General features: G+C 54.6%; 5 protein-coding genes across 5 annotated transcripts; 2 read left to right on the forward strand and 3 right to left on the reverse strand.

Annotated features, from left to right (window-relative positions):
* Nucleotides 1–257: 257 nt before the first annotated feature.
* Nucleotides 258–2,017, reverse strand: LOC142355567 (uncharacterized). Its single transcript, XM_075407688.1, has 5 exons — nt 1,681–2,017; nt 1,370–1,429; nt 1,029–1,199; nt 655–832; nt 258–422 (listed from the first exon to the last, which is right to left on the reverse strand). Exons 1-4 carry the CDS (start codon nt 1,813–1,815, stop codon nt 797–799), a joined length of 402 nt encoding a protein of 133 aa, XP_075263803.1. The 5' UTR covers nt 1,816–2,017; the 3' UTR covers nt 258–422; nt 655–796.
* Nucleotides 2,018–2,384: 367 nt separating this feature from the next.
* LOC142355568 (uncharacterized) lies at nt 2,385–3,544 on the reverse strand. Its single transcript, XM_075407689.1, has 4 exons — nt 3,482–3,544; nt 3,252–3,344; nt 2,910–3,150; nt 2,385–2,780 (listed from the first exon to the last, which is right to left on the reverse strand). Exons 3-4 carry the CDS (start codon nt 3,123–3,125, stop codon nt 2,385–2,387), a joined length of 612 nt encoding a protein of 203 aa, XP_075263804.1. The 5' UTR covers nt 3,126–3,150; nt 3,252–3,344; nt 3,482–3,544.
* A 2,868-nt stretch (nt 3,545–6,412) lies between these two features.
* LOC142355563 (uncharacterized) lies at nt 6,413–9,289 on the forward strand. Its single transcript, XM_075407684.1, has 3 exons — nt 6,413–7,274; nt 7,586–8,246; nt 8,407–9,289. Exons 1-3 carry the CDS (start codon nt 6,413–6,415, stop codon nt 9,287–9,289), a joined length of 2,406 nt encoding a protein of 801 aa, XP_075263799.1.
* A 5,864-nt stretch (nt 9,290–15,153) lies between these two features.
* LOC142355566 (uncharacterized) lies at nt 15,154–16,713 on the forward strand. The gene is made up of 4 exons (XM_075407687.1): nt 15,154–15,432; nt 15,611–15,762; nt 15,893–16,213; nt 16,375–16,713. Exons 1-4 carry the CDS (start codon nt 15,280–15,282, stop codon nt 16,586–16,588), a joined length of 840 nt encoding a protein of 279 aa, XP_075263802.1. The 5' UTR covers nt 15,154–15,279; the 3' UTR covers nt 16,589–16,713.
* A 272-nt stretch (nt 16,714–16,985) lies between these two features.
* Nucleotides 16,986–18,434, reverse strand: LOC142355565 (uncharacterized). The gene is made up of 2 exons (XM_075407686.1): nt 18,010–18,434; nt 16,986–17,739 (listed from the first exon to the last, which is right to left on the reverse strand). Exons 1-2 carry the CDS (start codon nt 18,432–18,434, stop codon nt 16,986–16,988), a joined length of 1,179 nt encoding a protein of 392 aa, XP_075263801.1.
* Nucleotides 18,435–24,443: the final 6,009 nt, after the last annotated feature.

Raw genomic sequence — 24,443 nt, forward strand, 5'->3', positions numbered from 1 at the left:
GATGCATGGCACGGCCTGGCAGGGAGTGAGGGAAAGATAGAGATAAGGCAGGGAAAGGGGAAGGATAGAGATCGGGTGATCGACAAATAGAGTGCGAGCAAGCGAGGGGTGGAGCTCTACTGACAGAAGAGCGGGCAGGGGGGGGGGGGGGGGGAGGGGGAGGATTGACTTAGAGGAACTACAAAGCACGGGAGGGGACCAGTACCGAGAGGCCAAGTGCCTGGCTGCCCCTGCCCGTCTTGGCTCTCCTGCTTTGGCGGGCTCGACGAAAGGTCCTCATCCTCCCAACTCTGCGTGCCGCCGGCCATGACGGTTGCATGGACAGACGTGGCGGGGTGGACCAGCTGGACTATGCCACGATGGGACGAGCCCACAGCTTGTCCGGTGGGCTTTGCTTCGTCGGGATCGTCGCCGGGGTCCTCCTGCAAAAATGGCCGGACACGAAGCACAGCCAGGGGGGCTGAGAGGGAGGCTGCGCTGGCGTGCCGAAAAAGGGGGGGGGGGGGGGGGGGTTGTTTTGTTGAGGCGGGACAGAGAACACCGCAAGCGTCGGATTGCTCGGCAGCACAAATGCAGTGGTGTCTGCTTGGGGAAGAAACAGGTTGGCCCAGCAGCAGCGGCAGTGGCGCTTTCGCAGGAGAGATCCTGGCCCACCTCATCAATATCCATGTCATCCGGCTGGGCCCGCATCGGGTGTGAGGCGCAGTGGGATATGGCAGGCAGCTGCTCAGGCTCAAGCTGGGGCGGCTGCTGAGGCGCAAGGGCCAGCAAAGGCACAATGTGACCGTTGTCGGCGTCATCCGTCACCCATGTAGAGCGGGGCCCCAATCTCCTGCGGGTGGCAAGCGTTACAGGAGAATGCCCATTATGACGCGGGAGACGTCTCGCAAGTCAGCCGTTGCTCTTCAGAGGGGAGGTCAAAGGACTACGCCACCCTGGTCGTCAGCCCCCCCCCCCCCCCCCCCCCTCCCACCCCAACCACCACCACCACCACCACCACCACCACACACCCACACACAAGCACGCACCCCAAACTCGCTGCGGTCGCGGCGCATCGACGAGAGGTCAGTGTCGCCTTCACTGAGATTGCCGTCCATCACGACTGCAGCGTGCACCGAAGTTGCCGGGTTTGCTGACTCCTGAACTTGGGGCGGCGACCTCGGGGTGGCCGAGACATGCTCAACGGGGTTGAAAGGGCCCTGCATAAAGCAAATGCCAAAGAGAAGTGCCTTAGAATCGCGCCGGGACATGTGAGTGCGAAGGCGCGGTGGGATTTCTCATTGAGGCAAACTGCAAAGAGAAAGTTTTGATGGCCTGTCGTGGCGCGGTAGGCAAGCCATCAAATCTTGTTTTCCTCAAGCTTTCTCACCGGCCAGCCTTCAATGGACGCCATCTGGGGCTGAGCCACAGGGTCCGGCCCGGCAGCATCCTGCGATGGCCATTCCTCGTGTGTCAAAGAAACACACGCTGGGCTGCATCTGCTGCACTGAAATTTCCTGTCTCTGAACGAATCCAATGCCCCCCCCTCCCCGCTCTCCCCCGAAATCCTGTCTGCCTGCCTGCCAGTCTGCTTCCCTCCCTCCCTATCTTGCCAGCATGCCTCCCTCCCCATCTGCGCATCCCTCAATCTCGACCTCAGACTTTTTGCCCCTGCGCAACGCCGCTTGACTACCAGCTTACCTGCTGGTGCACTACGAGCTGAGCCGGCTCAAGGACCTCGAGCGCCCCCGGAAAGCCCACCACAGGGCGATGGCTATCAATTGAAGCCATCTGCACCTGTGGCCGGTCCCCATGGATGCCCTCAATCCGGGCCATCTGAGGCTGTTCATAGTCCTCAGCCGTCAACACAGCGCCCAGGGGCGGCGGGCCGTGATGCCTTCCGCGCCCTCGGCCCTGCAGCTGGTAGTGGTGGGGCGTGGTGCAGGCGCTGCTGCTGTTGCAGGAGCAGCTGCTGCTCCAAACCGGCCGTGGAAGGGCCAGCAGGGGAGGAGTATGTCATATTGCCCCACACGCCTGAGGCCCCCTGTTGAGCCTTTTCAAGTTTTGGTTTTGGTTTTGCGTGTGTGTGTGTGTGTGTGTGTGTGTGTGTTGGGGGGGGGGGGGGGGGGGGCACCGCTGTCATTTAGATCTCCTGCAGAAATTGTGGATGAGGTGTTGCGTGGTGGGACTCTCTGCGCGCATGAGCATCTGTGGGGCTAAAAGGGGAGAGACGATGGGACGGACGTGGAGAGGCTGGTTGGGCGGGATAGAGCGGTCTGGACTTGTGGCACCGCGTCAGGAAAATATGAGTGGAGCAAGGATGGACAGGGCGTGGACACACACACACACACACACACACACAGAGCTGCATGGGTTGGTGGGCAGGATGCAGACAGAGAGGAGAATCAGAGGGAAATGGCCGGTTGCGAGGTAGTAAGGGGGTGGGTGCTGCTTGCCTGCAAGGGCAGCCCGCCAGAGTCGCCGTCGGTCGCCTCCTCCGGCATAAATGACCGGTGGAGAAAATTGCTGCTCCACTGTCCCATCCGTGGGCGCACACCTGAGCTGGCACGGTGTAAGTGCGGGTAGCCCCAGCTGCTGTAGTGCGCGCCGTGGGCTGGTGCGCTGTTGGGCCGGCTCTCAGAAGGGCTGGGCCTATTCCTGAAGCTGTAAAGGTCCACTGGCATGCGCTGTGGAAGGGAGAGTGTGGCGGTCGGCATGATGAAGGGTGGCGGCACGTGGTAATACTGCATGGGACGGGCGCCTGGCCTGACGCCCGGCGGTGCTCCCATGCCAACACCCACCTGAGAAACAATGAGGTATGCACAAGCCGTGAATGGCGGAATCGGAAAGCGACAGCGGGACAGCCAGAGGTGAGACAGATGGAATGGGGGAGGAGGTCGCCGAGCATGTTCGAGGGTGGAGGGGCTGACCTGCGAGTAGCTAAGCTGCAGCCTATCTGGGAGGTTTTCACGACTTGGCTGAGCAGACAGATCTGCCTGGCCCTCAACGCCAGAGGCAGCCTGACCAAACGGGCGGGGTAAAGCAGCCTCGCCCATGCTAGTGGGCGGCTGCAGGTCGGGGCATCCCAGGCAAGCCGAAACCGTGGGAGCCCATGTATCCCATGCCGGTCCTTTGGCCACTGTCATTACCGGACTGTCCGGCCGGGACGGGCTTGCGCGCAGGATCAACCCGACAGCAGAGTCAGCAACCATCACAAGGGATTGGGAAAGGGGTGCCTGGTGAGTGATCAGGGAAGGGCTTGAGAGGCTCACCAGAGGGAACACTTGCGTATGGGGAAAAGGGGTGGCAGGCGCTGGGAGTACGGCCTCTGGGTACGGCCTGAACGTCCCTCCGGCTTGCGATCCCTGAACAACAGCGATGGGAGCAGTCAGGAGTGACTGGCACAGAAAATGAGGAAAAAGGGCAACTCATTGACAAGCAGGACAGTGCTACAGGGGCAGCTCGTGTGGAGAGGGAGAGTGCATCAGGGTGTGCCGCGTACCTGTGGGCGAGGCGCTGACATGGAATTTGCCCCGCCACTTGGCAGCTGCCTACTGGGCAGCTGCCGAGGGGGGCCAGCATACTGACCGGCTAGTGGGGGCCTGGATCTGCCCCCTTGAGCAGGAGAGGCAGGTCTGAAGCTCGGAGTTGGAGGCAACATGGGAATGGTGGGTTGAGGGAGCTGTGGCACTAAACGTGGATCCGTGGGGACCCGGTTGCTTATTTGCAGGTCCTCGAGATGTGGCTCAGGAGGTGACCCTGCCTTCTCCCCGACAGGCGGCGCCGAGGGCTCTGAGGGAAGAAAGAGAGCACACAACCACACCATCGCGATCATGCACAGGATGTTTTGAAACAGAGGTGATATAGTCACTCTCTTCCGTTGGCGCTGAAGGCGTAGTTGAGAAATCGGATCGCCACGGCCTCATAGGAGTGAGACAGCCTGGAGCTTGACTTCTCACCTGTATGGGGTCCATCCTGCTTGTGCTTTGAAGCTGACACAGCGGTGTGTCCTTGGCCTCTGGACACACCCGTCTGCAATGTCGAGACAGCAGGGCCAGCCGCAGGAGCAGAGCGTGCAGCCGCGGACACCTGGCTCCTTGCAGCATCCTGAAGAGCACAAGCACACCTCCCGCAGCTCAGGGGCAGGTAGCCCAGGCATCTATCCATTTCCCCCTTTGCGTGCCCCCCCCCCCCCCCCCTCCACACAACTCAGATGAAGTGGGACTCAGGAGTCACAGGAGAGGCAGGAAAGATCGCACAGGGGACTCCCACGGCAGCACGCAGGTGTGTCGTGCTCACGTGAATGGGCCGGGCTTGACGTGGTCTGGGATCTCCTAGGGCACCGGAACTGTAACTGCCGGCTTCTCGCTTCTCCGTCTGGACCTCCGACACACCTGTGTCGTGGGTGCCATTCCCCGATAGCGACGGCAAGGGGCGGAAGTGGCCATGTGCCACCGTGATGGGTGGGAATTGGACCGCCGGGGAGCTCTTCACCTCCAGTCGCGGAGGTTCAAGCCCACCGGAGGCCCGTAAACCAGGCCATACACCGCCGTGCGCACTGCTCAAGTGTGGAAGGGACACTATTCTATCACCCGCCTGCACTACCCTCCCTGCGCAGATACCGCTGCCCCCCTCCCTCCCCGGCCTGACTCCTCGCTAGCTCGCTCGCCCTTCCACCTGCTGCAAACCTCCTCGCCGCACCACCAGGGACCGGACGCTCAGAAAGAAGTCAGGTTGGCCGCTGGCACTGATTGGTAGAGTTTTCAGGCTCGATCATTCCTGGCTGCAGTCGCGATAGATACCGTGGGCAGCAATGAGCAAACTATTCGCTGGGCCTCTTCCTGCCTGCAGATATTTTCCAGGCAGGGAAATATGAATTAATATCTTGTCTTCCGTCCGGTACGAGTACCCTTCTAGGTACCCTACCTACCTATAATATTAAAACAACAGTGAAACTGGCAAGAAAGAGGCCAGGCAGTGAAGCTGCGCCAGGGGTGAGCAGCACTTACACCCAGGAGAGTTCACGGACGAAGTCATGACGATCAGATATGTCCATATTTCGCTACTGTACTCGTGCTCTTCTCACTTGCGCGCACCCGGCTTGCCGCCCAGCTAGGCAGGGTAGGTGGCAAGCTGCCGATCGGCGATCTGGCTGTCTCAACACCGGCTTGAGCTGGTCAGACACTAGTGTACGTTTTCAGCGGTAACGGAACTGGCACGCGTTTTCAGGCTTGGCCAGAGCCGTCTTGCTGATGACTCCGCGCCAATCAGCAGCTGTACAGGCATTCAAAAGCTAAGATGGGCGTCCGCCGACTACCAAACCTGGCATGTTTCTCTCAAGTCTCATTGGCGGGCCATCAGCTGCGTAAGCTGCTTCGCAGGACGTCGGAACTCTCTATCTGTTGACAGCACATGTTCTGCGATGTTCTGAGGGCAGGCACTCGACTGCCGGGAGTCACCCGCGCCGGGCGGGCTGGCAGGAAAAAATTGAATAAATTTTTTTTACATGACTACATAATAATATGTATGTGTGGACTATGGACCGCAGGCGCGCAGCGAACATGTTCGGACTCACGCAACCTGCCCCCACGCAGCAGGCCAGCCCCTAATGGTTCGTAGGGTATGAATACGGATATTGTTTTGAGCGAGATCTACATATCGATCTACATCTACGGTAGGTACCTAGCTCTCATGTTCTTGTCGCAAGAGTACGAGTACTCGTACAGTACAGTAATAAGGTACTCGTACGTATATTACAGCAGTACTGCAGGAGTAGGGTACGTATAGGGTTTATGTTGTGCATGTACGAGTAATGCACGCACGAGTCGCACCATTCATGATTCACCGATCTGGTGGAGGTCATAGGTTGATAATAAGGTTAAACCCCTCCTCTCAGACGGTCAGCAGCGACCACCAAAAAGTAGGTACTTTTGGGGGGCCACCGGGGGCGTAACGCTCGGTCAACGCGCACAAACAGCGACAGCTACGCGCACAGCTGCCGAAAGTGCATTGACCGCCACCGACAGGCCATAACTGGCGGAGAATCGACCAAAAGGCCATATGATTCACCGATCTAGTGGAGGTAGGCAGGGTATCTCCTACAGGCTACAGTACCTACCTACCTACCTTCTCAAGATCGACATACAGAGGCCGATCGATCTATAGAGTTGTTCCACAATAAGCTAAACACCGGCGAGTATCCGTAGTCATTCGTACGAACGATAATTATTGGCCTGCAGGTGATGCCAAAACGTCCTGTGGCACACGGCCGTCCGCTCCGCTGCGCACGATGATGCCTGCTGTGGCCGACCCGTGTCAGGTCAGCTGTAGTCGAACGCACGGCAACGGGACTCCCTCTCCCGGCATGCTGCTTGCTTATGGTTTCTAGAATCATCTGCCTTTGGGTTTTGAGGTGGCTAACGCGCATTGCGCAATGGGGGTGCCTGGGCTTTTGACGCACCTGGGCCCTCTGCTGCGCTCAACGAACATTTTCACGGCCGCTGCAGGCAAGACCATCGGCGTAGACGGCCACGTTTGGCTACACAGCATGGCCTACCACTGGGCGGGGGACATCGTTAACGATGGGAACTACCTGCCTTTAGCCAAGGAGTTCTGCCAGCGGGCGCAGTACGTGCGCGGTCAGGGTGTGGAGCTGCTGTTCGTGTTCGACGGTGCTCCTACCCCTGCCAAGCGAACGACAGACGCGGCCAGGCAGCGGAAGCGGGCGGAGGCGTACGCAAAAGTTATGCACGGGAACTCCGCAGTTCTCTCAGCTGGAGCCATCAAGGCAGCTATCAAACTGGGGTGGCCAGCAGTGAAGGCAGTCGTGGCCGAGTTGCGCAAACTCGGCCTACCTTACATCATCGCCCCCTATGAGGCAGATGCTCAGCTGGCCCTGCTGGCCAACTCTGGAGCTGTCTGGGCTGTGGCCACTGTCGATGCTGACTTCATCATCCATGGAATCCGGAGAATATTCTATAGGATAACATGGCAGAGTGGAAGGGCATCCTTCTGGGAGCAAGAGGTGGCTGAGGCCTGGGAGACCTGGCCAGACGAGGACAGCTGGAAGACGCGCTTCCTGACCTTGCTCGCTGAGTGTGGGGTGGGCGCTCTTACAGCCTACACACTGGCGGCTGGCTGTGACTACGACACCAAGGTGGAGAAAGTTGGCACCGGCCGGGCTTTGACTGCGGTTTCACAGCTGAGGAGACTCCACGGGGTCACAGTTTTCCAACCTGTCCTGGCCAGCGACACTCTGCGGCTCCTAGCTGTCCAGTTGCAAGTGTTTCATGAAGGTCCCCCCCCCCTTCGGCATTCTTTGCATCCTTCTTTTCATTCTCCTTCGGCATTATTTTTTTTGTCTGCCAGGAGGTCTATCTGTCCTGTTTGTGTGTTTCCATGTCTGTGACTGTCATTGTGACCGCTAGTCTAACTGTCCATCTGTATGTGCGTCTGTTTGCTGGGCAATTTCTCAGTTCGTGTATCTTTATTTCTGCTTCTTTGGTTGGCAGTATGTCTCTCACTCTCTCTAGCTGTCTGGCTCTCTCACACGTACGGGTGTTCAATCTGCTTGTGCGCTTACAGTGGCTGTGATACTTCATCGCAGCACTGGACATAGATGAATGGGTGCAGAAGGCGGGGGATGCACAGGTAGTCTTCCAGCATGCCTTGTGCTACTGCCCCATCACCAAGCGAGTGCAGACCAAGACAGGGGAGGACTGCGCTACTGCCTGTGCCAGGTGGCCATTCCTCGGCGCCCCGATTTCTGACGAGTTGGCAATGTCTCGAGCACTTGGGCTAGTGGACAGCGAGAATCAGCCCTGCGAATTGCCGCCTGTTGCTGTTGACGCTGTCGGGCCAATGGACTGCCGCTTGACCGAAGACATGCTTCCGGGAGCCACCTTGCCCCCGCTGCCATGGCCCGAGAATTTTAGGCCGACCATCAACGTCCTACGTGCATGGCTGTCCACCCGAAGTGGCATGACCCTGCAGTCGGGCAGCAATCGGGATGCCATTGTGGAAGTAGTGCAGAACCGAATGAAGCTAGAAGAGCAGTTGAAGGCCAGGGGGGACCCCGTCTTGTTGAGGGATCCCACCGGAACAAGCCTCCACCGTCACATCTTGCAGAGGAACCCTGGGGCGGATTGGCATTTCCCGACAGAGGACTCTGCTGTCCTTCCTCAGGACGGATGGGTGACAGGCCGGGAAACCATTGCGGCAGTAGCACCCTTCATTGAGAGCCAAGTGATCTACCAACATTGGGAGAGGTGAGATCACCCCCGCCTCACCCCCCCCCCCCCCACCCCCACCTTGTCTACCTTCAGTCTTTCTCTGCCCTTGCCTGCCTGTCTCCCTCGTATTGGATGTCTGTCCGCCATCCTCGATCTGTCTTGGCAGGCAAAGGTGACTGTCTTTGTGCTCGCCTAGGTTCACCACTGAGGTTGCCACCAACACTCGGAGCATTCTGGACGATGCCTTCTCCCGGGTGCTGGAGATGAACCGACTCACCGGCTTTGCATACCACGGTAATGCTGAGGGTTCAATGCCGAGGACGGCTCATGGTGGGAATCAAACCTCAGTTTACTTCAAGTTTAGGGCCCCCGCATCACAGCAGGTGTCCACGTCATATCGATGCTACCTCGAGTGTTTGACAGCAAAGTTCCGTGGTGCTCACCCCTTCGTCACGAAAATCGTAGGGGGAGGTTGCGAATGTCCCCTGGGTTCTTCCACTCAATGCGTACATGTGCTTATGTGTGCCATTACTGTCCATCTCCTACCACGTCCTCAGAACCTCACTGGGGGGGAGGTTCGGCCCTGCACATCTGTACTGTGCGCATGGGCAGATCCCGGTGCGGGCGATACGTTCGATGTATCCACTCCCCTGGCCAACATTCCCTTCATGAGGGCGAGGATGAAGAAAGGAAGTAAGGGGGGCAGAGGTGGGGGCTCCGCGCCCCGCAAGTTGCTCCAGGTGTCAGATAACAGCGGGTGGAGGAACCAGTTCGTCGCCCTGTCTGACAAAGACTTGGAGACTCTGCATTCCTCTCGGGATCACCCTCAAAGGGTGGCTAAGAGGCATGAGCTATGGAGGGCGGTCCGGCTGGCACAAGGGGCGATATGCGCTGCCGAGAATGCTTTCAGATGCCTAGATCCGGATGTGCCCGCAGACTCCTACCAGCTGCCACCGAACTCAGATTCCAGTAGTAGTGAGTGGGAGACGTGCAGCACCACTTCTACAGAGTTCAGTGGAGGCCACTGGACAGATTCAGATAGTGATTCTGAAACATATGGGAGCGAGGACAGCCAATGAAGTTTTTACACCCCATCTACCATTCCTGCCAGGTCCCGGCGATTCCTCAGGGGCTTGTAGAGGTTGCACAGGTGGCCCACCACATTGAAGATCTTAGACAGAATGTCGGTGGAGTAGAGAGGGATTTTCTTCTGACTAAAGAACCCCCACCCCTGTAGCCTGCTGAAATGCCTCTCGACATGGATACGCAGGTTACTCTGTAACTTGTTGCCGTCCCTCTCATCTGTCGTGTACGTTTTCTTGCCTGCCATCCGCCTTACTGGTGCCACCATGTAGCACTCCAACTCCTTTTCTAGTAGCTCTGACAGTTGGTCGAAGCCCTTGTCGGTAGGCACACAATCCCCCCTGTTGAGGATCTTCATGAAGGGCGACACCTTCATGATCTCGAGGTCGGAGATGCGGCCAGGAAAGGCGTCGGAGGTGCCACAGTACGCACCGAGAGGTGAGATTGCTGCTAACAGCTTGGCAGTGTGGTAGTGTTTGTAGTGACTGAAGAGAGTCCGGCTTGCCTTCCTGCTGCAAGGTTGCTGGACACGAAGCTCCGTACAGTCCAGAATTAGTCGAATGTTGGATGTGCCATAGGCCCGCTTCCACTCATCCATATCCTTCCCTTGCATTGCCTCCACAGGTGGGACTGGGAACTCTGAGTTGAAGAAGGAGTCCAAGAAGGATATCCATGTGACGAAGACTCTCGACAGAGTGCGGACAGGTAAGCCCATCCAGGTAGAGATCACACGAGTACCAAGACCAGTCCTTAGCTTCACGAGGGTAGCGAGCAGGGCATCCTGCGGGGACAGTGATTTCAGTTTCCTGCCCACACTCTTCCTCTTGGCAGACCCCGCCCGCACTGCCTTCATCCTAGCGATAGTCTGCTTGCCGTTCCAATAGCGAATTCTCTCTGCCTGCCCATTCCAATTGACCCAATCGTACAGGGCTTGCAAAACCTCGTCGCTCTGCACCCCAGTCAGCTCGGCGACAGCAGCGTTCCACGCGCAGTCCTTGGTCATGACACTGTCCCAGCTCAACTTCAGGTTAGTCGTTGCCTGCAGGTCTTCCAACCTCTTCTGAACCTCCTCAGTAGCTTGCCTCGCCTGTCTCAAGTCCTGCCGGAGCCGATCCCTGTCTCTCTTCAACTCCTCCTTCTCTGTCCTTTCTTGCTCCACTTGTCTCTGTAGCTCTTGAATCTTTGTCCTTAGTTCACGAATAGTGATGCCTCGGTTGTGTGCAACTGTTGCCTCGGTCTGCAGAGCTGACTCGTTTCTCTCCAAGAGGACCTTCACATGGGAGGTGGGGTCGATCTCCCGGCCTATGCTTGGGGGAGTGCTTGATTGGACACTCGATGGACGAGGACTGGAGCTAACCGGAGTGCTGGATTGAAGCCCACCGGACTGTAGCGGGCGGGGCCGGACTGGAGTGGCAGACTGGGGCGCGGGCACTGCGGGAGCAGGAGCTTGATAGGCCGGAGGAGGCCTACCGTTATTGGGTAGTGACGAGTGAGCTAATGCCGGAGCTAGCTTGACCCTCTTGGCAAAACACACAGGAGCGGCCTGAGGTCGAGGCCTTGTTAGCCCTGCAACACGACGTTGCACTGGCACTGGTGGTTGAGCGGCTAATGCTGTAGATCTCTGCGCCATGTCCCCTGTACAACCTTCGCTCTCTCTTGTAATTGGATCCACATTCTCCTTGTTTGCATTGGTGTTGGAAGCTTCCCTCATCCTACGGAACTCTGGAACTGGGATGGGTACAGCGTTTGACTTGAGCTTGACGTGCCCCCCTTGACCTGGCACCTTGTCTGCTGCCTTGAAATGAGAGGTGTGAACACGAAAATGTGATGGATTCGCAAGCACCAGGGCCCTGTCTTTTGCATGGCAAGGCATGGGCAACAATGCCTGGATCACGTTAGGGAGGTGATCTGCTGTAAATGAAGACATGCGGTGGCCACCTTTGTCCACTGACTGCTGGCAGGAAGGAAACCCGCATACACAAGACTTTCCAGATCGCCCATCGCGACCCATGGCGCGATAACGTCAACGTGCAGGCAGTGCCTGCGATCAGCGGGCGACCATCGGCTGTAAGTTATATGCTGCCGGGCGCCAGTCACGGGGTTTTTGCGTAACAATGGTCAATGCCCGTGCGAGACAAGGCGCTGTACCGCAGCCAGTCCGGGTGCTGACACAGTCCGCCCAAGCTGGGCCGGCCGACCGGTGCAGGCCAATAATTTCATCCCGTACTCGTACAGCCTAGTGTTTAGCTTATTGTGGAACAACTCTATAGGCATGCCTGTAGGCTGTAAGTAACAGGTACCTCTAGGGTACCTAGCTACCCAGGAATTAGCTTAGGCTTAGGTGCCCTAGAAACAAGCCAGGTACTCATAGGAGCGGGAGGGATGTATTCACACTCGAACGTGTCAAGCTTGTTGGCCGGGTAGCTAGGCAGCCTCTTCTACCCGTAGGTAGAGGAGGCAGGAGGAACCGCTCTCTAGAGGTAGGTTTTGCTGTACGGCCTCTAGGTGCCCTCTGGAGTGTATACTATACGCCCACTTACAGCCTACAGACGGCTCAGTGCTCATCGTGCGTTAAGTTGGCAACAATCTCCTGCGTTCAATGATGGGTGGCCAGGGATGCCACACAGCCCGGCCATTTGTCGTTGGTGAAACAACTTGCGGAGCTGTCCTTGGCAAGTAGGAAGGCCCCTTCTCGATCACGCACCGATTCATGAGTGGATTCTGGCGGGAGCACACAAGGTACACCGCGACCGCAATGCGATTTCAACTAGGCTTGTGGCAGCTTGGCGCACCTGAGCGCTCCCCAGGTCCCATGACCTCATGGCGTAATGCAGGGGACAACAGTTGGATGCCGGGGCAGTGCTCAGGACACCACTGGATGCGAATGATCTTCAGCCGGCCGGCTGCATGTATCACCGACATATTTACACTGTTGATGGATGGGTGAGCGGTCGGTTGGTCGGTCGGCTGCCGGGCTGAAGACCTGGGCCTGTTTTGTCATTAAAGGGAGGCCGTGGGCAACCGGCCTACCCAAGAGTACAAGCCATCCACCTATGTAGCACGCAGCGCATGGGGGTGCTGCAGGGCGCGACTATGATTTTGAGACCAAGCTGTTCGGCCAACGTCTTCTGCAGCGGCGGCACTGCCCACCATGGGCTCCGGCGGATCCATGATGTGTTCGTATTTCCGTGAGGCCTCAGTTTGGTGCCTTGACTCGCAGCCGTCCATCTTCTCCTTTCTCCACAGGTGGGAAGTAATCCGGAGTCTCCCGCTGTGGACAAGGGGATCACATAGTTACCCGTGCTACAAAAAGCGTGGTTCTTGTTCATGACGATCATACCATGGCTTCTGTCACGCGTCCCAACGCGTGGGCCCTTAATTAACGGTGGATCCATGCTGTCTCACTGTCCTCATGGTTCCCGAAACTGTGCAGAGTGTGGATTGGTGTCTTGGGCACGAGTAACACAGACACTGTGTGTGTGTGTGTGTGTGTGTGTCCGTCTGTCTGCAGTCTACCCTTCCTACCTGCCCGCTGTACACTGTCCCTCTGTCTGTCTGTCTGTCTGTCTGTCTGTCTGTCACTCACTCACTCACTCACTCGCTCACCTATTCACTCACTCACTCACACCCACACAATGTCTATCTCATAGCTCTCTCCCTCAACCCCATCCAGTCCACAGACCTAACACCCTACATCCCTGCACGGCTGTGCTCTTTTGCGTATGCAGAGTATACATCCTGAATTACTTACCAGATCGTAGCCCTTCAGCGAAAATCCCGTGTGAAGCTTCATCTCGAGGAGAGTTCTCGTATCCTCCTCGGGCAGAAGCTCACAGTTATGGCGGAACAACTGCTGGCTCTCCACCGGGACGCCCAGCTCTTTTGCCACTGCCCGGCGGACGTCAGCGAGCGTCTGCGAGTACTTCACTCGCACACAGCATGTTCTCGGCGGGTACTCCTCACCGCGTTGCATCGTCACGAATATCTGATTGCCGAGGGCGGCCGTCGCCTCCGCTCCGCCGTACGCGGCTGCGACGTGGGGTCGACACATCTGGTAAATTCGCGTAACGATCAGAGTAGGCCTGCAGTGTCAAGACCTTTTGCAAAGTACTGGGCACGGGTTGTCCACTTAAGGACAACAGCTGTATTTGCAAAGGGCGAGAAGGTTGCTCCTTTGAGAAGTAAATTCATGTAGTAGCGATACGTATACACATGTCAGTAACTTTCATGAAGACTCGCGAGGGCAGCACCTATCAATGAAGTATGAAGACAGCTCACGATCAGTCGATGCTATCACTTTAGCTACATGGCCGACCAGTGATACCCAAAAATATACCTGCTAGACATATGCGGATCGAACCACAGGCTGAACTCACCCATCTCTTGCACTGGTTCCGACCTGCCCTGCAGTCCGCAGCTCTGCCAAATCTCCCCCCGCTCCGCAGGTTGACCGCTCCCTCCTTCCCTTTCCCTCGAGACTTTAGGGGGAACTCCAATTTGGTGAATTGATCCTCCGCTCGAGATTCGACAGCTGTGCTGCGTGAGCTCAAGTGACACCCGCTAGCTGCAAATGCGCTAACTGCTAGCCTCAGTTATATTCCCTACGGCTTTTATGTCTCGTTTCTTTGTATGTAGCATCATAATCATGCCCAGAAACATATGAGTCGCGATTGGGGAAAGCGAAGCGTCACAGATGCCGTGGATGGCCGCCGCGGCACAGACTAGCGCTAAGTACCGCAGGCACCTAGGCAGCGACTAGGGTACGCCTCGTACCTAAAAAAATTCGCAGGTAGGGTACCTACGGAGTACGGATACGGGATACCCCTATATATACCCGCAGCTCTCAATCTTGCTACCCTACTACAAGTACCATGCTTCTTTCGCCCGGGCCCAATTAGCCCCCCGGCCTGCAACGGCCCGGATAGCTGTCGGTAGGTAGGGGTATAGGAAGGGTAAGTAGGTACCTACTAGGTACCTACTCGTACTGCCGGCGCACTATAAAAGGATCTGGGCCATGAATCACTGCTCGTGCAAGTACTAGTACTAACTACTAACACCCTGTAACCCTAGGGCAGTGTACGTGGTCGATGAATTTGGACAACACCTTGGATACACGAACTGCACACCTTCTTGTACTCGTACGAGTATATTAGGATCTGCCAAGCTATTGTACGAGTAGGGTACTCAGACTGTAGTAGACAGATTTTCGTACGAGCGGCCTCGTAGGCGCGGCCTGCAATCTGCACTTTGATGGGTTGCGCAACTTGCATGCCGCATTTTCAAAAATTTTCGTGATCTGATACGTAGGGTACGCTGCATAATTTGAATCGGAGATCGGCGCAATCCCCAAAATTACTCCCCCAGGCCCCAGTACTCGTAAGGGTACATTTTCATTGTACGTTCTTTCTACTAGTACTCGTACTCGTAGCACCATCACATCGATATCTCATGCACGCCGCACCCCGCGGCAGGCCTGGCCTGGTCTGCCCTGGTCTGCCCTGGTCTGCCGACGTGATCTACAAACAGTAGCTGAGCCCATATATGGCGTGTATTACCGTAGTAGTAGTCGTATCTCTGCAGTAGTACCCCTAACTTGCTACTTGGGGTAGCTAGGGGTAGGGTACCTAGGTAGGTACCTGCAGTCAGAATGCCGGGTCTCGGCAACTCGGCAAGCCCGGCTACTACTATACCGTACGAGTATCCCCTCTAGCTACAATAGCAAGTAGAGTCCAGCTCTCTCTCTCTCTCTCTCCCTCTACTCGTAGTAGAGAGCTGCAGCGCACGACGCACGTTGACTACAGTAGTGAGTAGCCATACGAGTACCAGGCACACCCGCGGCCTGTGTCAAATTGTATGCCCCAGCTGATGGTCCGATACTCCACGAAGCGACATACCAAAACCTCGGCTAGATTGCGTTAGGCAGCTTGTGCTCGTTCTCATCCGTCAGTCCAGAAGACTCTCGCAGCGTGCTTTGTTCTCCGCAAACATGCCGACCATGCCCTCCGCAGAAATGCAAGCGCTACGTGACTATGTCACGTATGACAGCGGCTCTCTCAACCAGGCTGAGAGCACCGTCCTCTTGGAAGTTACTCACAGCAACCTGAAGGCGAAGTTCATGCAGATCCGCTTGGACAAGCACGTAATGACCTAACCTCGTCCCTCGTTGCTGCCTTCACGTCTTGTCGTGCTTTCCGTTTTGCTGCACTTCATGAAACTGTGAAGGGCAGGGCAGGGTCTGACTGGGCAGGGCTGTGCCGCCTTCTACTAGGCTGCAGTGTGCACCAGGAGAATCTGACGCGCCGGTTTTCTGTCCACAGATGTCGATTCTCACAGTAAAGACGAAGCTTATGACTCATTGCGGTACCAACCCATCTGCAATGGTTCTCCAGCTTAAGGATGAGAATGGGCAGCTCATGTTCACTCTCTCCGAGGAGAGCAGACTCCTGGGATATTACTCTCCATACAATGGGTAAGGGCAACAGCTCGCCCCTGCCTCCCCAAGCGCCTCATTCTGACCTGCAGCGGCACACCCCGCCCCTCCCCCCTCCAAGTCCCTCACAGACCCGGGTATCCAACTGTTGCTGTGCCGTGCTGTGCAGTTGCATACTTCATATTATCGACATGGATCCCTCCTCAGTGTCAGCAAATGGCTGGTTGGAAGACACATCCAAAGTGGACAAGTATGAGATGTCAGATGAGGCCTACAACAAAAGGGAGAACACATTCCGCAAGTACAAGGAAGAAAAATTGAAAGCGGACCCAACGTGGAGTGTGCAGAAGGAGATGGCGATGAGGCGTGGTGAAGAGTATGTTCCGCCGGCAAAAGTGGAAGATCCTGAGCACATGGCGGATGAGGCGTCAGCAATCAACGCTGGTGACCGCTGTGAAACGTACCCCGGGGGCAACCGTGGGGAAGTGAAGTGGGTTCCCCGCGACGCCTCTGGCCACCTTCTGTCTTCCTTCCGGTGCCCCCCTCGCTTTCGTCTACCGGCCATATCTCTCCTCCCTGGACACATCCATGCCAAAGAGTGATGCAGATGACTCATCTATGCTACGTTTGTCTAACCCCTGCTATCAACAGGTATGTGGGGAAGATTGAGGGCCTGCCCGCCGGCTACTGGGTGGGTGTGCAGCTGGACGAACCCCTGGGCAAGAATGACGGGACTGCCAAGGGCATGCGGATCTTTGAGTGCCCACCCAAGTATGGCCTCTTCCTGCGGCCTGACAGGGTCAAGGTGGGAGATTTCCCCCCGGTGGATGAGTTTGATGACCTCGGCAGCGATGACGAGATCTAAGGCTCGGGAGGTGCCGGCTCGGTGGTCGCGTGGTTTCAAGTGGTAGCCGCTGTGTCGCAGGGCTAGTGGCAGGCCGTAGCCGTGCTGGGGCCACCTGACTTGCCCCCACGCAGCGACAGCTGTATCCTTGAAAAGAGTTTACCTTGCTGCACACACCCTGCACGTAGACACGAAGCCTCTCAATGCATACAAGCCTTTGGTCAAATTCATTTGCGACTGGCGACATTGGCTAGTGCCGGAGGCACAGGTAGGAGTGTGCTAGGAACACCCTCCCCTCCCCCTTCGTACCAAGAAAACTGTTGGAGAGGGCATTGTTCCAGAGGCTGGTGTGGACCAACTAGCTTCTCGCCAATGCCACACGCTGGGACTGGGGTATTTCTCGCACATGAAAAATGTCCTACTGTCCTGATGCTAGAAGTGATACATATTGCTGGGCTATCGACTGGATGCTGTAGCGTTCGCTTATTTGCTTGCTGCGAGTAGCCAACTTGTGCCTGATCTCGGGGTCACCAAGCAGTAGCTTGATTGATTTTGCAAGCTTTGTCACAGTGTTTGGAAGGAGCGCCTCGGAGAGCTCCGCTGTTACACCGAACTGCTTCACCAGCTCCTGGTGACCAGAGTATTTCCCGTAGAGGATGGCCGGCAGTCCGGTGGACATCGCTGCGGCCGCCCTGGTGTTGGGCTTGTAGGTCCTGCAGTCGCTTGGGTTGAATCTGGTGCCCTTGCACTGGTCCCAGACAACAGCGACGTCACCTGTAGAAAGCCGCCGGAAATCTTCCCGCAGAGTTGAACCTGATACCTGGGTCGCTTCAATGATTAGGTGGGGGAACGTGGGGGACAGCTTGCCTTTGAGCTCGGAGAACATAGGCGATAAACTGCCAGCCCTGCCGCCAATAAAGTATACCTTGAAGGGCTCCGCTTCTGTTGCTTGGGTCTTAAACGTTGCCGTGATGTTACAGAAGTTGTTGTGCTGGTGCTCAATCACTGTGGTGCGCTGCCGCATCAGCTTCTTGGCGTCCGCAGCCATGGCGTGCGTGTTCACGATGAGGGAGCTGTAGGTGCCTGGACGTGAGAACCCACGTGGGAGGCTGCCTGGCGTGCTCCTGAGAAAGCCTATGTTGTCAACAACATCCAAGGCCCTGAAGATCCCCCTGCGGCGCATGCGCAACCGTTGCGGCATGAGTGATTCGGGCAAGCATCGTGATAGGATGGATAGGCACAGACGCGTCTGAGATACTTTGCAACCACCAACTGTTGCCAACCACCCGTCCTCCCCCCCTCGCGGTTTGTCCACCCAACCCCACCTGCAGCCTGCATTTACATGATGCTGATTGCAAGCCATCAGAAATACCGAGGCTCCAGTACATGGGGTACCAGAGGACAGTGCCACAGTGAGGACTTGGTTCATGGCCCACACTCACCGGTGTCTCGCGCAGGACGGGCATGGGTACTTGACATAAATAACGTGCGAGAGGTCCTTATCAGGTGAGCTCCTGCAGTACGTCCTGCAGTCTCTGACTCTGAGCAAATGGACAGTGATGTTTGGATGGGTGTCCAGAATCCTGGCGATCTGCCTTCCACGCATGGAGGTGGCGCCCGCACTGCCCCATTGCTTGTAGACGAATCTCACTTTCATTGGCCTTGTCAGAACAGGACCACTCAGGCCGTGCCCGACCCAGTTGCATTTTGGATACTTCTGTTTGGTTGGTTTCGGCTTTTCTACATCCAAAGCCTCAACCTGAGGAAGTTGTTGGAGCAGAGCCAACACCAGTACACCAGCAGATAACGTGGCTGCAGTCCTACGACACCACCACACACAAGGGCCTGCCTTGGCACTCAGGGCCATGCCAAAATACAAACCCTTTCAGGTGGGCCAAGAGGTGTCATGGAAGGCCCATGGAGGCCTGGAAGTATATCTGCCGAGCAAGACTCTTTGCTAGTAAGCTTTGCTAGCAGCGCTTGGGATTACGCCTGTACTAAAGCGGAGCCTGAGTGGCTTTGGTGCGATGCGGACAGGGCCACACGCCACGACTTCAATTTTTAATGATATCCTACCCTAGTGACATGGTGACTGGGGAATGCGCATATTGGATCGGAGTACCCGTGCAGACAATGTTGGCCTCTCAGTTGCTTCACGTTACCTGCAGGTGAAAGCAGCATCTCCTAGAGGTGAACACCGTTACGGTGGTGTTTGACAGCCCTCTAGGATCTGAGAATGTTAACGCTACATGATGCATGAATAGGGTGAAAGTCGCCGAGTCGGAAAGCGTCCGGAGTGCTCGTCACTGCCTACCCTACCTGAAACCAACTCGCGCTGACAGGCCGGGCAAGCTCAAGTCGTGCACAACGTCCCGGCGCGGGTATCGCTAGGTAGGTAGCCGGTAGTTAGGTTAAATAGGTGGTAGGTTGTAGGTAGTAGGCGCGGTACCCTACCCTAGTATCATGTACACGAGGGTAGGTAGGTAGGTACCTACTATCTATACGAGTTTCTGTTGTAGTTACAGCGGGGTGGGGGCTGGCTATCTATACGAATATGTCACCCAAGCCAATTATTACGAGAGGGAATAAACGGAAATAGTAAAGTAGATATACGAAAACATTACGAAAGCATGAAAGGCACGAAGTCCGAGTTCGTGCCCTTGGAATGAAAGGCCGCGGGGCACGAGCTTGGCAGGAAAAATTGTTTTAAATGGTGCGGAAGGTACTGCAGGAGTAGAGCGGCAGAAAAGAATTTATCCTTAGATGCAGGGCTCGGCATTTACGATCTCAGGCCTTGGTGAATGACTGTGACTGTAAGTGTTTATAAACGAGATCTGGTCACTACCATAGTGAATCCAGCCGTGTATGTAAATGACTGTATTACTGCGCCCCTTAAAAAAAAACTGTAACTATGATGTAACTGTGACTTCTGGTCATAACTACAGTCACTGTTGAAAATGTCCTACTATACGGGCACCCCTAAATGCCTAGGCATATGGACCAAACCGTATCGGTTTGGGGCAGATTTCACTAGATGCAACTCTCGTTTGTAAGGAATTTATGACTGCTTTATGACTAGCTTTCATAAAGTCCAGGATTTATAAACATTTACGAAGTATTTACGACCATTTACGTGCTAGGAACTCTGGTAACGTAAATGTAAAGTGACAGTAACACCAAGTAACCGCGGCGCCTATGTTCGTGACGTAACAGTGAAAGGTGACGTAGTCATAAAGTGATTTATAATAACATGTTTATGACTAATTATGTGACTGCCGAACCCTGTTTAGATGGCAGGATGACAGTAGGGTTTTGAAGGGCATGAGAGGTACGTGTGACAGATTGGCAAAGGGCATGAGAGGTACGTCGGTGTTCACGGGGACGGGCACGAGCGGTACGTGAGCGAGTGTTGAAGTAGTCGTGCACTCGTACGCCGAACGGGTTGTCGATCTGCGCTGGGGCGGTCGGGGTGGGTTTACGGACGTGTGCCCGCGCGGGGGGGATGTTCGCGAACAGAGATTGGTGAGTAGGCTGCAAATGCTGACGATTGTGTCGACTGTGTCGATTGTGAAGTGTCGAAAGAATGTCGAAACGCGGACATAGCGGTCGAGGGGGACAAGGCGATGGTCGCGCAAAGAAGTTAGCGATAGAAATGGGGGTGAGCGAAGAGACGATGGCGATTCTCCACCTGCTCCCTAACGAGCAAGTGGAGGAGCCTGCGTCGCAAGAGCAAAAACGCTACTTTGCTGTTCTAGTGAGGCAAATGTGCAAGCAAGATGAATACCCTTTGTCCGTGCGAAACGAATTGTATGCTAGTAAGAGTAAAATGACGGAGGCTTTGTCAGAATTGAAGAGTAGCATGGCAGGTACGCGATATGGTATAGTGAGGCAGATGTGCAAGCAAGATGAATACCCTTTGTCAGTGCGGAACGAATTGTATGCGAGTAAGAGTAAAATGACGGAGGCTTTGTCAGAATTGAAGAGTAGCATGGCAGGTACGCGATATGGTATAGATGTCGCGGAGACGAAAGATGTAACATTCTCGACGAAAACTCGCGGTGTTATACAGTTTTAGCCGGAAATAACGCGGAGTTGTGTATTAGAGACAACATTAGATCTGAAAAAAATGCTGGTGTGTGCCGATGCAGGAAGTCCAATGACGTCCGTCCAGAGAGAGCTCCTCGTTTCAAGCGGAGTGCGTGTTCAAGACCTGTCCAGCATCCCGTCCGCGAAAGCCGCCCACTAACTGTTGGGTCTGCGCAGAGCGTTGGCGAGGGACGATCGAGCAATCGTGGTTCAGCGTATTAGTCGTACCGCAATATATCGTATTGGTACGCACGTACGCTTAGGTCCCACGTACCCACAGACGGAGAGACAAGATGGTGACCGGATCAGCAAACCGGTTCGTGTTCCAAGGGTCGCGTCTGTCGAACATGGATGATTTTGTACGGAGGAACCGTGTAAGGTTTGTAAAAGTTCCAGGAGATGGGCATTGTGGGTTTGTGAGTGTGGCTTTGTCGGCAGGGCTAATCACGGCGAAAGGCGCGTTTTGTGAGATGGGGAAGCACGGAGTGTGTCTGAGCAAGGCTGGATGGGAGGTTGCGGCACAGTTACGAGCTGCTACGGCTGACATGCTGAACGCTCACGCGAATCTGATAATGTCGGTACGTAGCAAAATTGCGCCCATGTACTGTTGACATTATTATGTGGCAGTAGCCTTTGCGAATATGTAAGTTTGAGCGTTGTTGCGCCCACGAGTTTGGTATAACGTCGACGGAAGCTAACGAGTACGTGGAGAATTTACGTATGGCTGCAAGCCTGCCGTACAACCCCTTGTGGCGTGCTGGAGAGAAAATTCTGGATGACATATTATGGCATGAGGGCACTGGCTATGGCAGTGCAACGGCCGATTGTGTTGTGGTACGACGAAGATTGCAGTGATGAAACGAATACAACGTCATTCAACGTTGTCAATCATCGCAGGTATGTTCATGCAGACCCTTATATTATGATGTGCAGTTTGGCATTTATGCAATTAGACAACAGGAAAGATGTAGGTAATATGATTGTTGCATGGTTTTGCGGACGACAAACGGCAAACACGTATGGATATAACTTGATGAAGGATGGAGTGGGGATTTCTGCCCTTAACGAACGGCTTCGTACCATTGCTATGCCGTGTGCTACAGCGCGACATGTGTTGCTACGTCCTAACGGAATTACATCATGGATCCGCGGATCAACCACTACAACGCAATGATGTACGACAACCACGGGGACACTGTGGATGAAGCTATGTTGAAGGTAAGATAATAGTAGATTGCATTTGGTATGTGAAATGAATCCCGGATGTGCATGTGTCCTAAGTCTGTGGTTTGTTTCTATGTGTGTGTTTGTGTGGACATGTTGATCGACATATGGTTGCACATGCCCAAAGATAACATGTCTGAGAAGGATGTATTTTGTTTTATGTTTTAGTATGCCTACTCAAAGCTACTGGAGGATCCACAACATGATGGCGATGCGGCAGAGTATATAGCGTTTACAAACAAGGTATGGCAATTGTGCTTGCGAACAGTATGAAGGAACATAGAACATTTCGCAGCTAGAGAAATTGGCCACGACGAGGAAGGATGCGTGGAACGGAAGGGTGAAAAACTGAGTGGGGTGAGTATACTTGCAAGACGAAGCGAAGGAAACCGTGACAGGATCAAGTGAAGAATCACTTGGGGACGCTGACGTTGGCACAGACTCTGTGGCAACTGTGCAATCGGTGACTGTTGTTGAACATGTACGGATTAGGGTAACCATATATTCATGATTACAGATGCAATGAGCACACCAAGTTGTAGTGTCATATTGATGAGTTGACTTGTCTGTGATGCCACATGGAAATGGTCAAAAGTCCAAAGTGACCAAAATTGGTCATGCCAGTGAAGGTACAGTACGACGCATGCGTACGGATGCAAGACGCGCTTTTATGAGAGGGAAAGAGATTGCACCGAAGGCCAATTACAACCCTGAGACTTTGGTGTTCTACGACATATCATTGACTGTGGCGGCAAGAGGACGGGATATTAACGTGCACGAGGAGGAAAGAGCTGTGGAGTGGGCGAGCAGGTATGTTGCACGCCAGGGACTTTGATGGGGCATGAACTACCTCACAAATGAGTTGAAGAAAGATTTGTGTGTGTGTGTGTGTGTGTGTGTGTATACTATACATGTGTGTGTGTGTGTGTGTGTGTGTGCGCGTACGCACAATTGTTTAAGCATGTGTTCTGTGTGCGGTACATATACTGTGAACGCGTTGTGATTGGCTATGAACATGGATCGCGGGAAGAGCGCGGACATTTGCAATGTGTCATCACTGTATTGGCAACATCGGTAATGATTGTGAAGAACTCTTTGGAGAAACATATGTGGCCAGACGGAAAGAAACCACAAGGAATCACTGTGAAGGCCCTACAACTGTCGGACGATGGCGTTCACACTTTTCCTGGTAAGTATGGGCCTACTACACTTGAAATGCTGAGAAAGCAAATGGTATGAATAAGAGAAGTAAAATATGATGGGTTCGCAAGTATGACTGGATACTGTGGAAAGGACGATGTGCCAGGCAACAACGAGTTTCGTTGCTACTTAATCAACGTGTCTGCCGAAGACTACGCAAAAGGCAAAGCTTTCTATGCTACTGGCGCAGGTCCTAACTTGAAGATACTTGTGATGCTAGACCGTAGAAATATTCTACACAAAGCCTATATGTATGCGCGACTAACAGCAAGAGGGGAAACAACAGACCTTGTGTCGATACTACTGGCCATATTGTTAGGAGCGGCCATTACTATGCGTCTACCGAGTGGGTATCCCGATGGAATGGAGAGGGTATGGACTTTGCTCGAGCCCAGGCAGCTTTCAATCTAATGATGAGTCCACAAGATATGCGACGAGAAGATGTGATTCATCTGTTCTTCAAGGCGCACAATCGCTGGGAGAAATCCAAGTACTATTCCTGGTGCCAAGACTACCATGAGGAAGCCGCATGGGCTGCAAATGATTGGGGAGAAGAGAATGTGGAGGTAAGGACTTGTGCATCAGGTACCCGTGTCAGTTTGGACCTCAGGCAGATAGGAGAGTTAGAAAGACTGTGTTACACCTAAACTGAGGACTAACGACAGGGTTTGCACTGTGCAGAACTATCAACGTCACGTCTTCACAGAGGAAGGTGCGAGACACGACAGTGCCAGCATGAGATCTCTCTACGACCACGAACAGGAGCTGCTGAGAATCGAGAAAGAGAAGGACAGAGAGACTCCGGCTGCGGCTCCGTCCGGTGCTGCTGTCTCCGCGGGTCTGGCCGGCTACGACGCGAGCAACTGCTCCCCAGCGCAACCAGCCGCCATCCCCATTGCTGCTGACGTCCTGCCGTGTGCTGCAGTTGACTGTGTCCGCATTGTCACTGATGAAGATCTGCGGACAAGGCCGATCAAATTAAAGCGTACAAGAACAAACTTTGTGATGCACGACAGATTCAAGGCACGTTTGTTTAAAAAAAAATGGAATCCTAGTAGCTAGTACAATATCAACACTGGGCCTAAGTTTACGGACAACACAAAAACGCTTAATACAAAGGATTGATACCAAATACCAAAAAAAGCCGAATACCTTTAACCTAATATCTGTATTCATCGTTGCAAAAAAATCTTATATCTATTATCTACTATCCATGGGACACCACATCACACGTACCGTAATATTGGAAACTGCCGGAATTTTCGGAAAATTATACTTTGCAATAATAATCCCTAATAATCCCAGAATAATCCTATTCGCCTAGTCTGCGGCTGCAATGCTGGGGGCGGGCGAGAGGCAAAAGGGG

Source organism: Convolutriloba macropyga, unplaced genomic scaffold (assembly GCF_964194025.1).
Source record: "Convolutriloba macropyga unplaced genomic scaffold, txConMacr16.3 SCAFFOLD_3930, whole genome shotgun sequence".
Taxonomy (NCBI): Eukaryota; Metazoa; Xenacoelomorpha; order Acoela; family Convolutidae; genus Convolutriloba; species Convolutriloba macropyga.

Bases quoted from the DNA above. Each gene is read 5' to 3' on its own strand.
- LOC142355566 (XM_075407687.1), top strand. From the start codon at position 15,280: ATGCCGACCATGCCCTCCGCAGAAATGCAAGCGCTACGTGACTATGTC. The intron at 15,433-15,610 runs GTAATGACCTAA...TTCTGTCCACAG, and splicing joins AGATCCGCTTGGACAAGCAC to ATGTCGATTCTCACAGTAAA. The intron at 16,214-16,374 runs GTGGGTTCCCCG...TGCTATCAACAG, and splicing joins GGCAACCGTGGGGAAGTGAA to GTATGTGGGGAAGATTGAGG.
- LOC142355565 (XM_075407686.1), bottom strand. From the start codon at position 18,434: ATGGCCCTGAGTGCCAAGGCAGGCCCTTGTGTGTGGTGGTGTCGTAGG. The intron at 17,740-18,009 runs GTGAGTGTGGGC...CATGCGCCGCAG, and splicing joins CCGTCCTGCGCGAGACACCG to GGGGATCTTCAGGGCCTTGG.
- LOC142355563 (XM_075407684.1), top strand. From the start codon at position 6,413: ATGGGGGTGCCTGGGCTTTTGACGCACCTGGGCCCTCTGCTGCGCTCA. The intron at 7,275-7,585 runs GTCCCCCCCCCC...ACTTCATCGCAG, and splicing joins GTTGCAAGTGTTTCATGAAG to CACTGGACATAGATGAATGG. The intron at 8,247-8,406 runs GTGAGATCACCC...GTGCTCGCCTAG, and splicing joins ATCTACCAACATTGGGAGAG to GTTCACCACTGAGGTTGCCA.
- LOC142355568 (XM_075407689.1), bottom strand. From the start codon at position 3,125: ATGACAGTGGCCAAAGGACCGGCATGGGATACATGGGCTCCCACGGTT. The intron at 2,781-2,909 runs GTCAGCCCCTCC...ATTGTTTCTCAG, and splicing joins TGCAGCTTAGCTACTCGCAG to GTGGGTGTTGGCATGGGAGC.
- LOC142355567 (XM_075407688.1), bottom strand. From the start codon at position 1,815: ATGGCCCGGATTGAGGGCATCCATGGGGACCGGCCACAGGTGCAGATG. The intron at 1,430-1,680 runs GTAAGCTGGTAG...TGGCCATCGCAG, and splicing joins AGCTCGTAGTGCACCAGCAG to GATGCTGCCGGGCCGGACCC. The intron at 833-1,028 runs GTGCGTGCTTGT...TGCCACCCGCAG, and splicing joins GCGACCGCAGCGAGTTTGGG to GAGATTGGGGCCCCGCTCTA.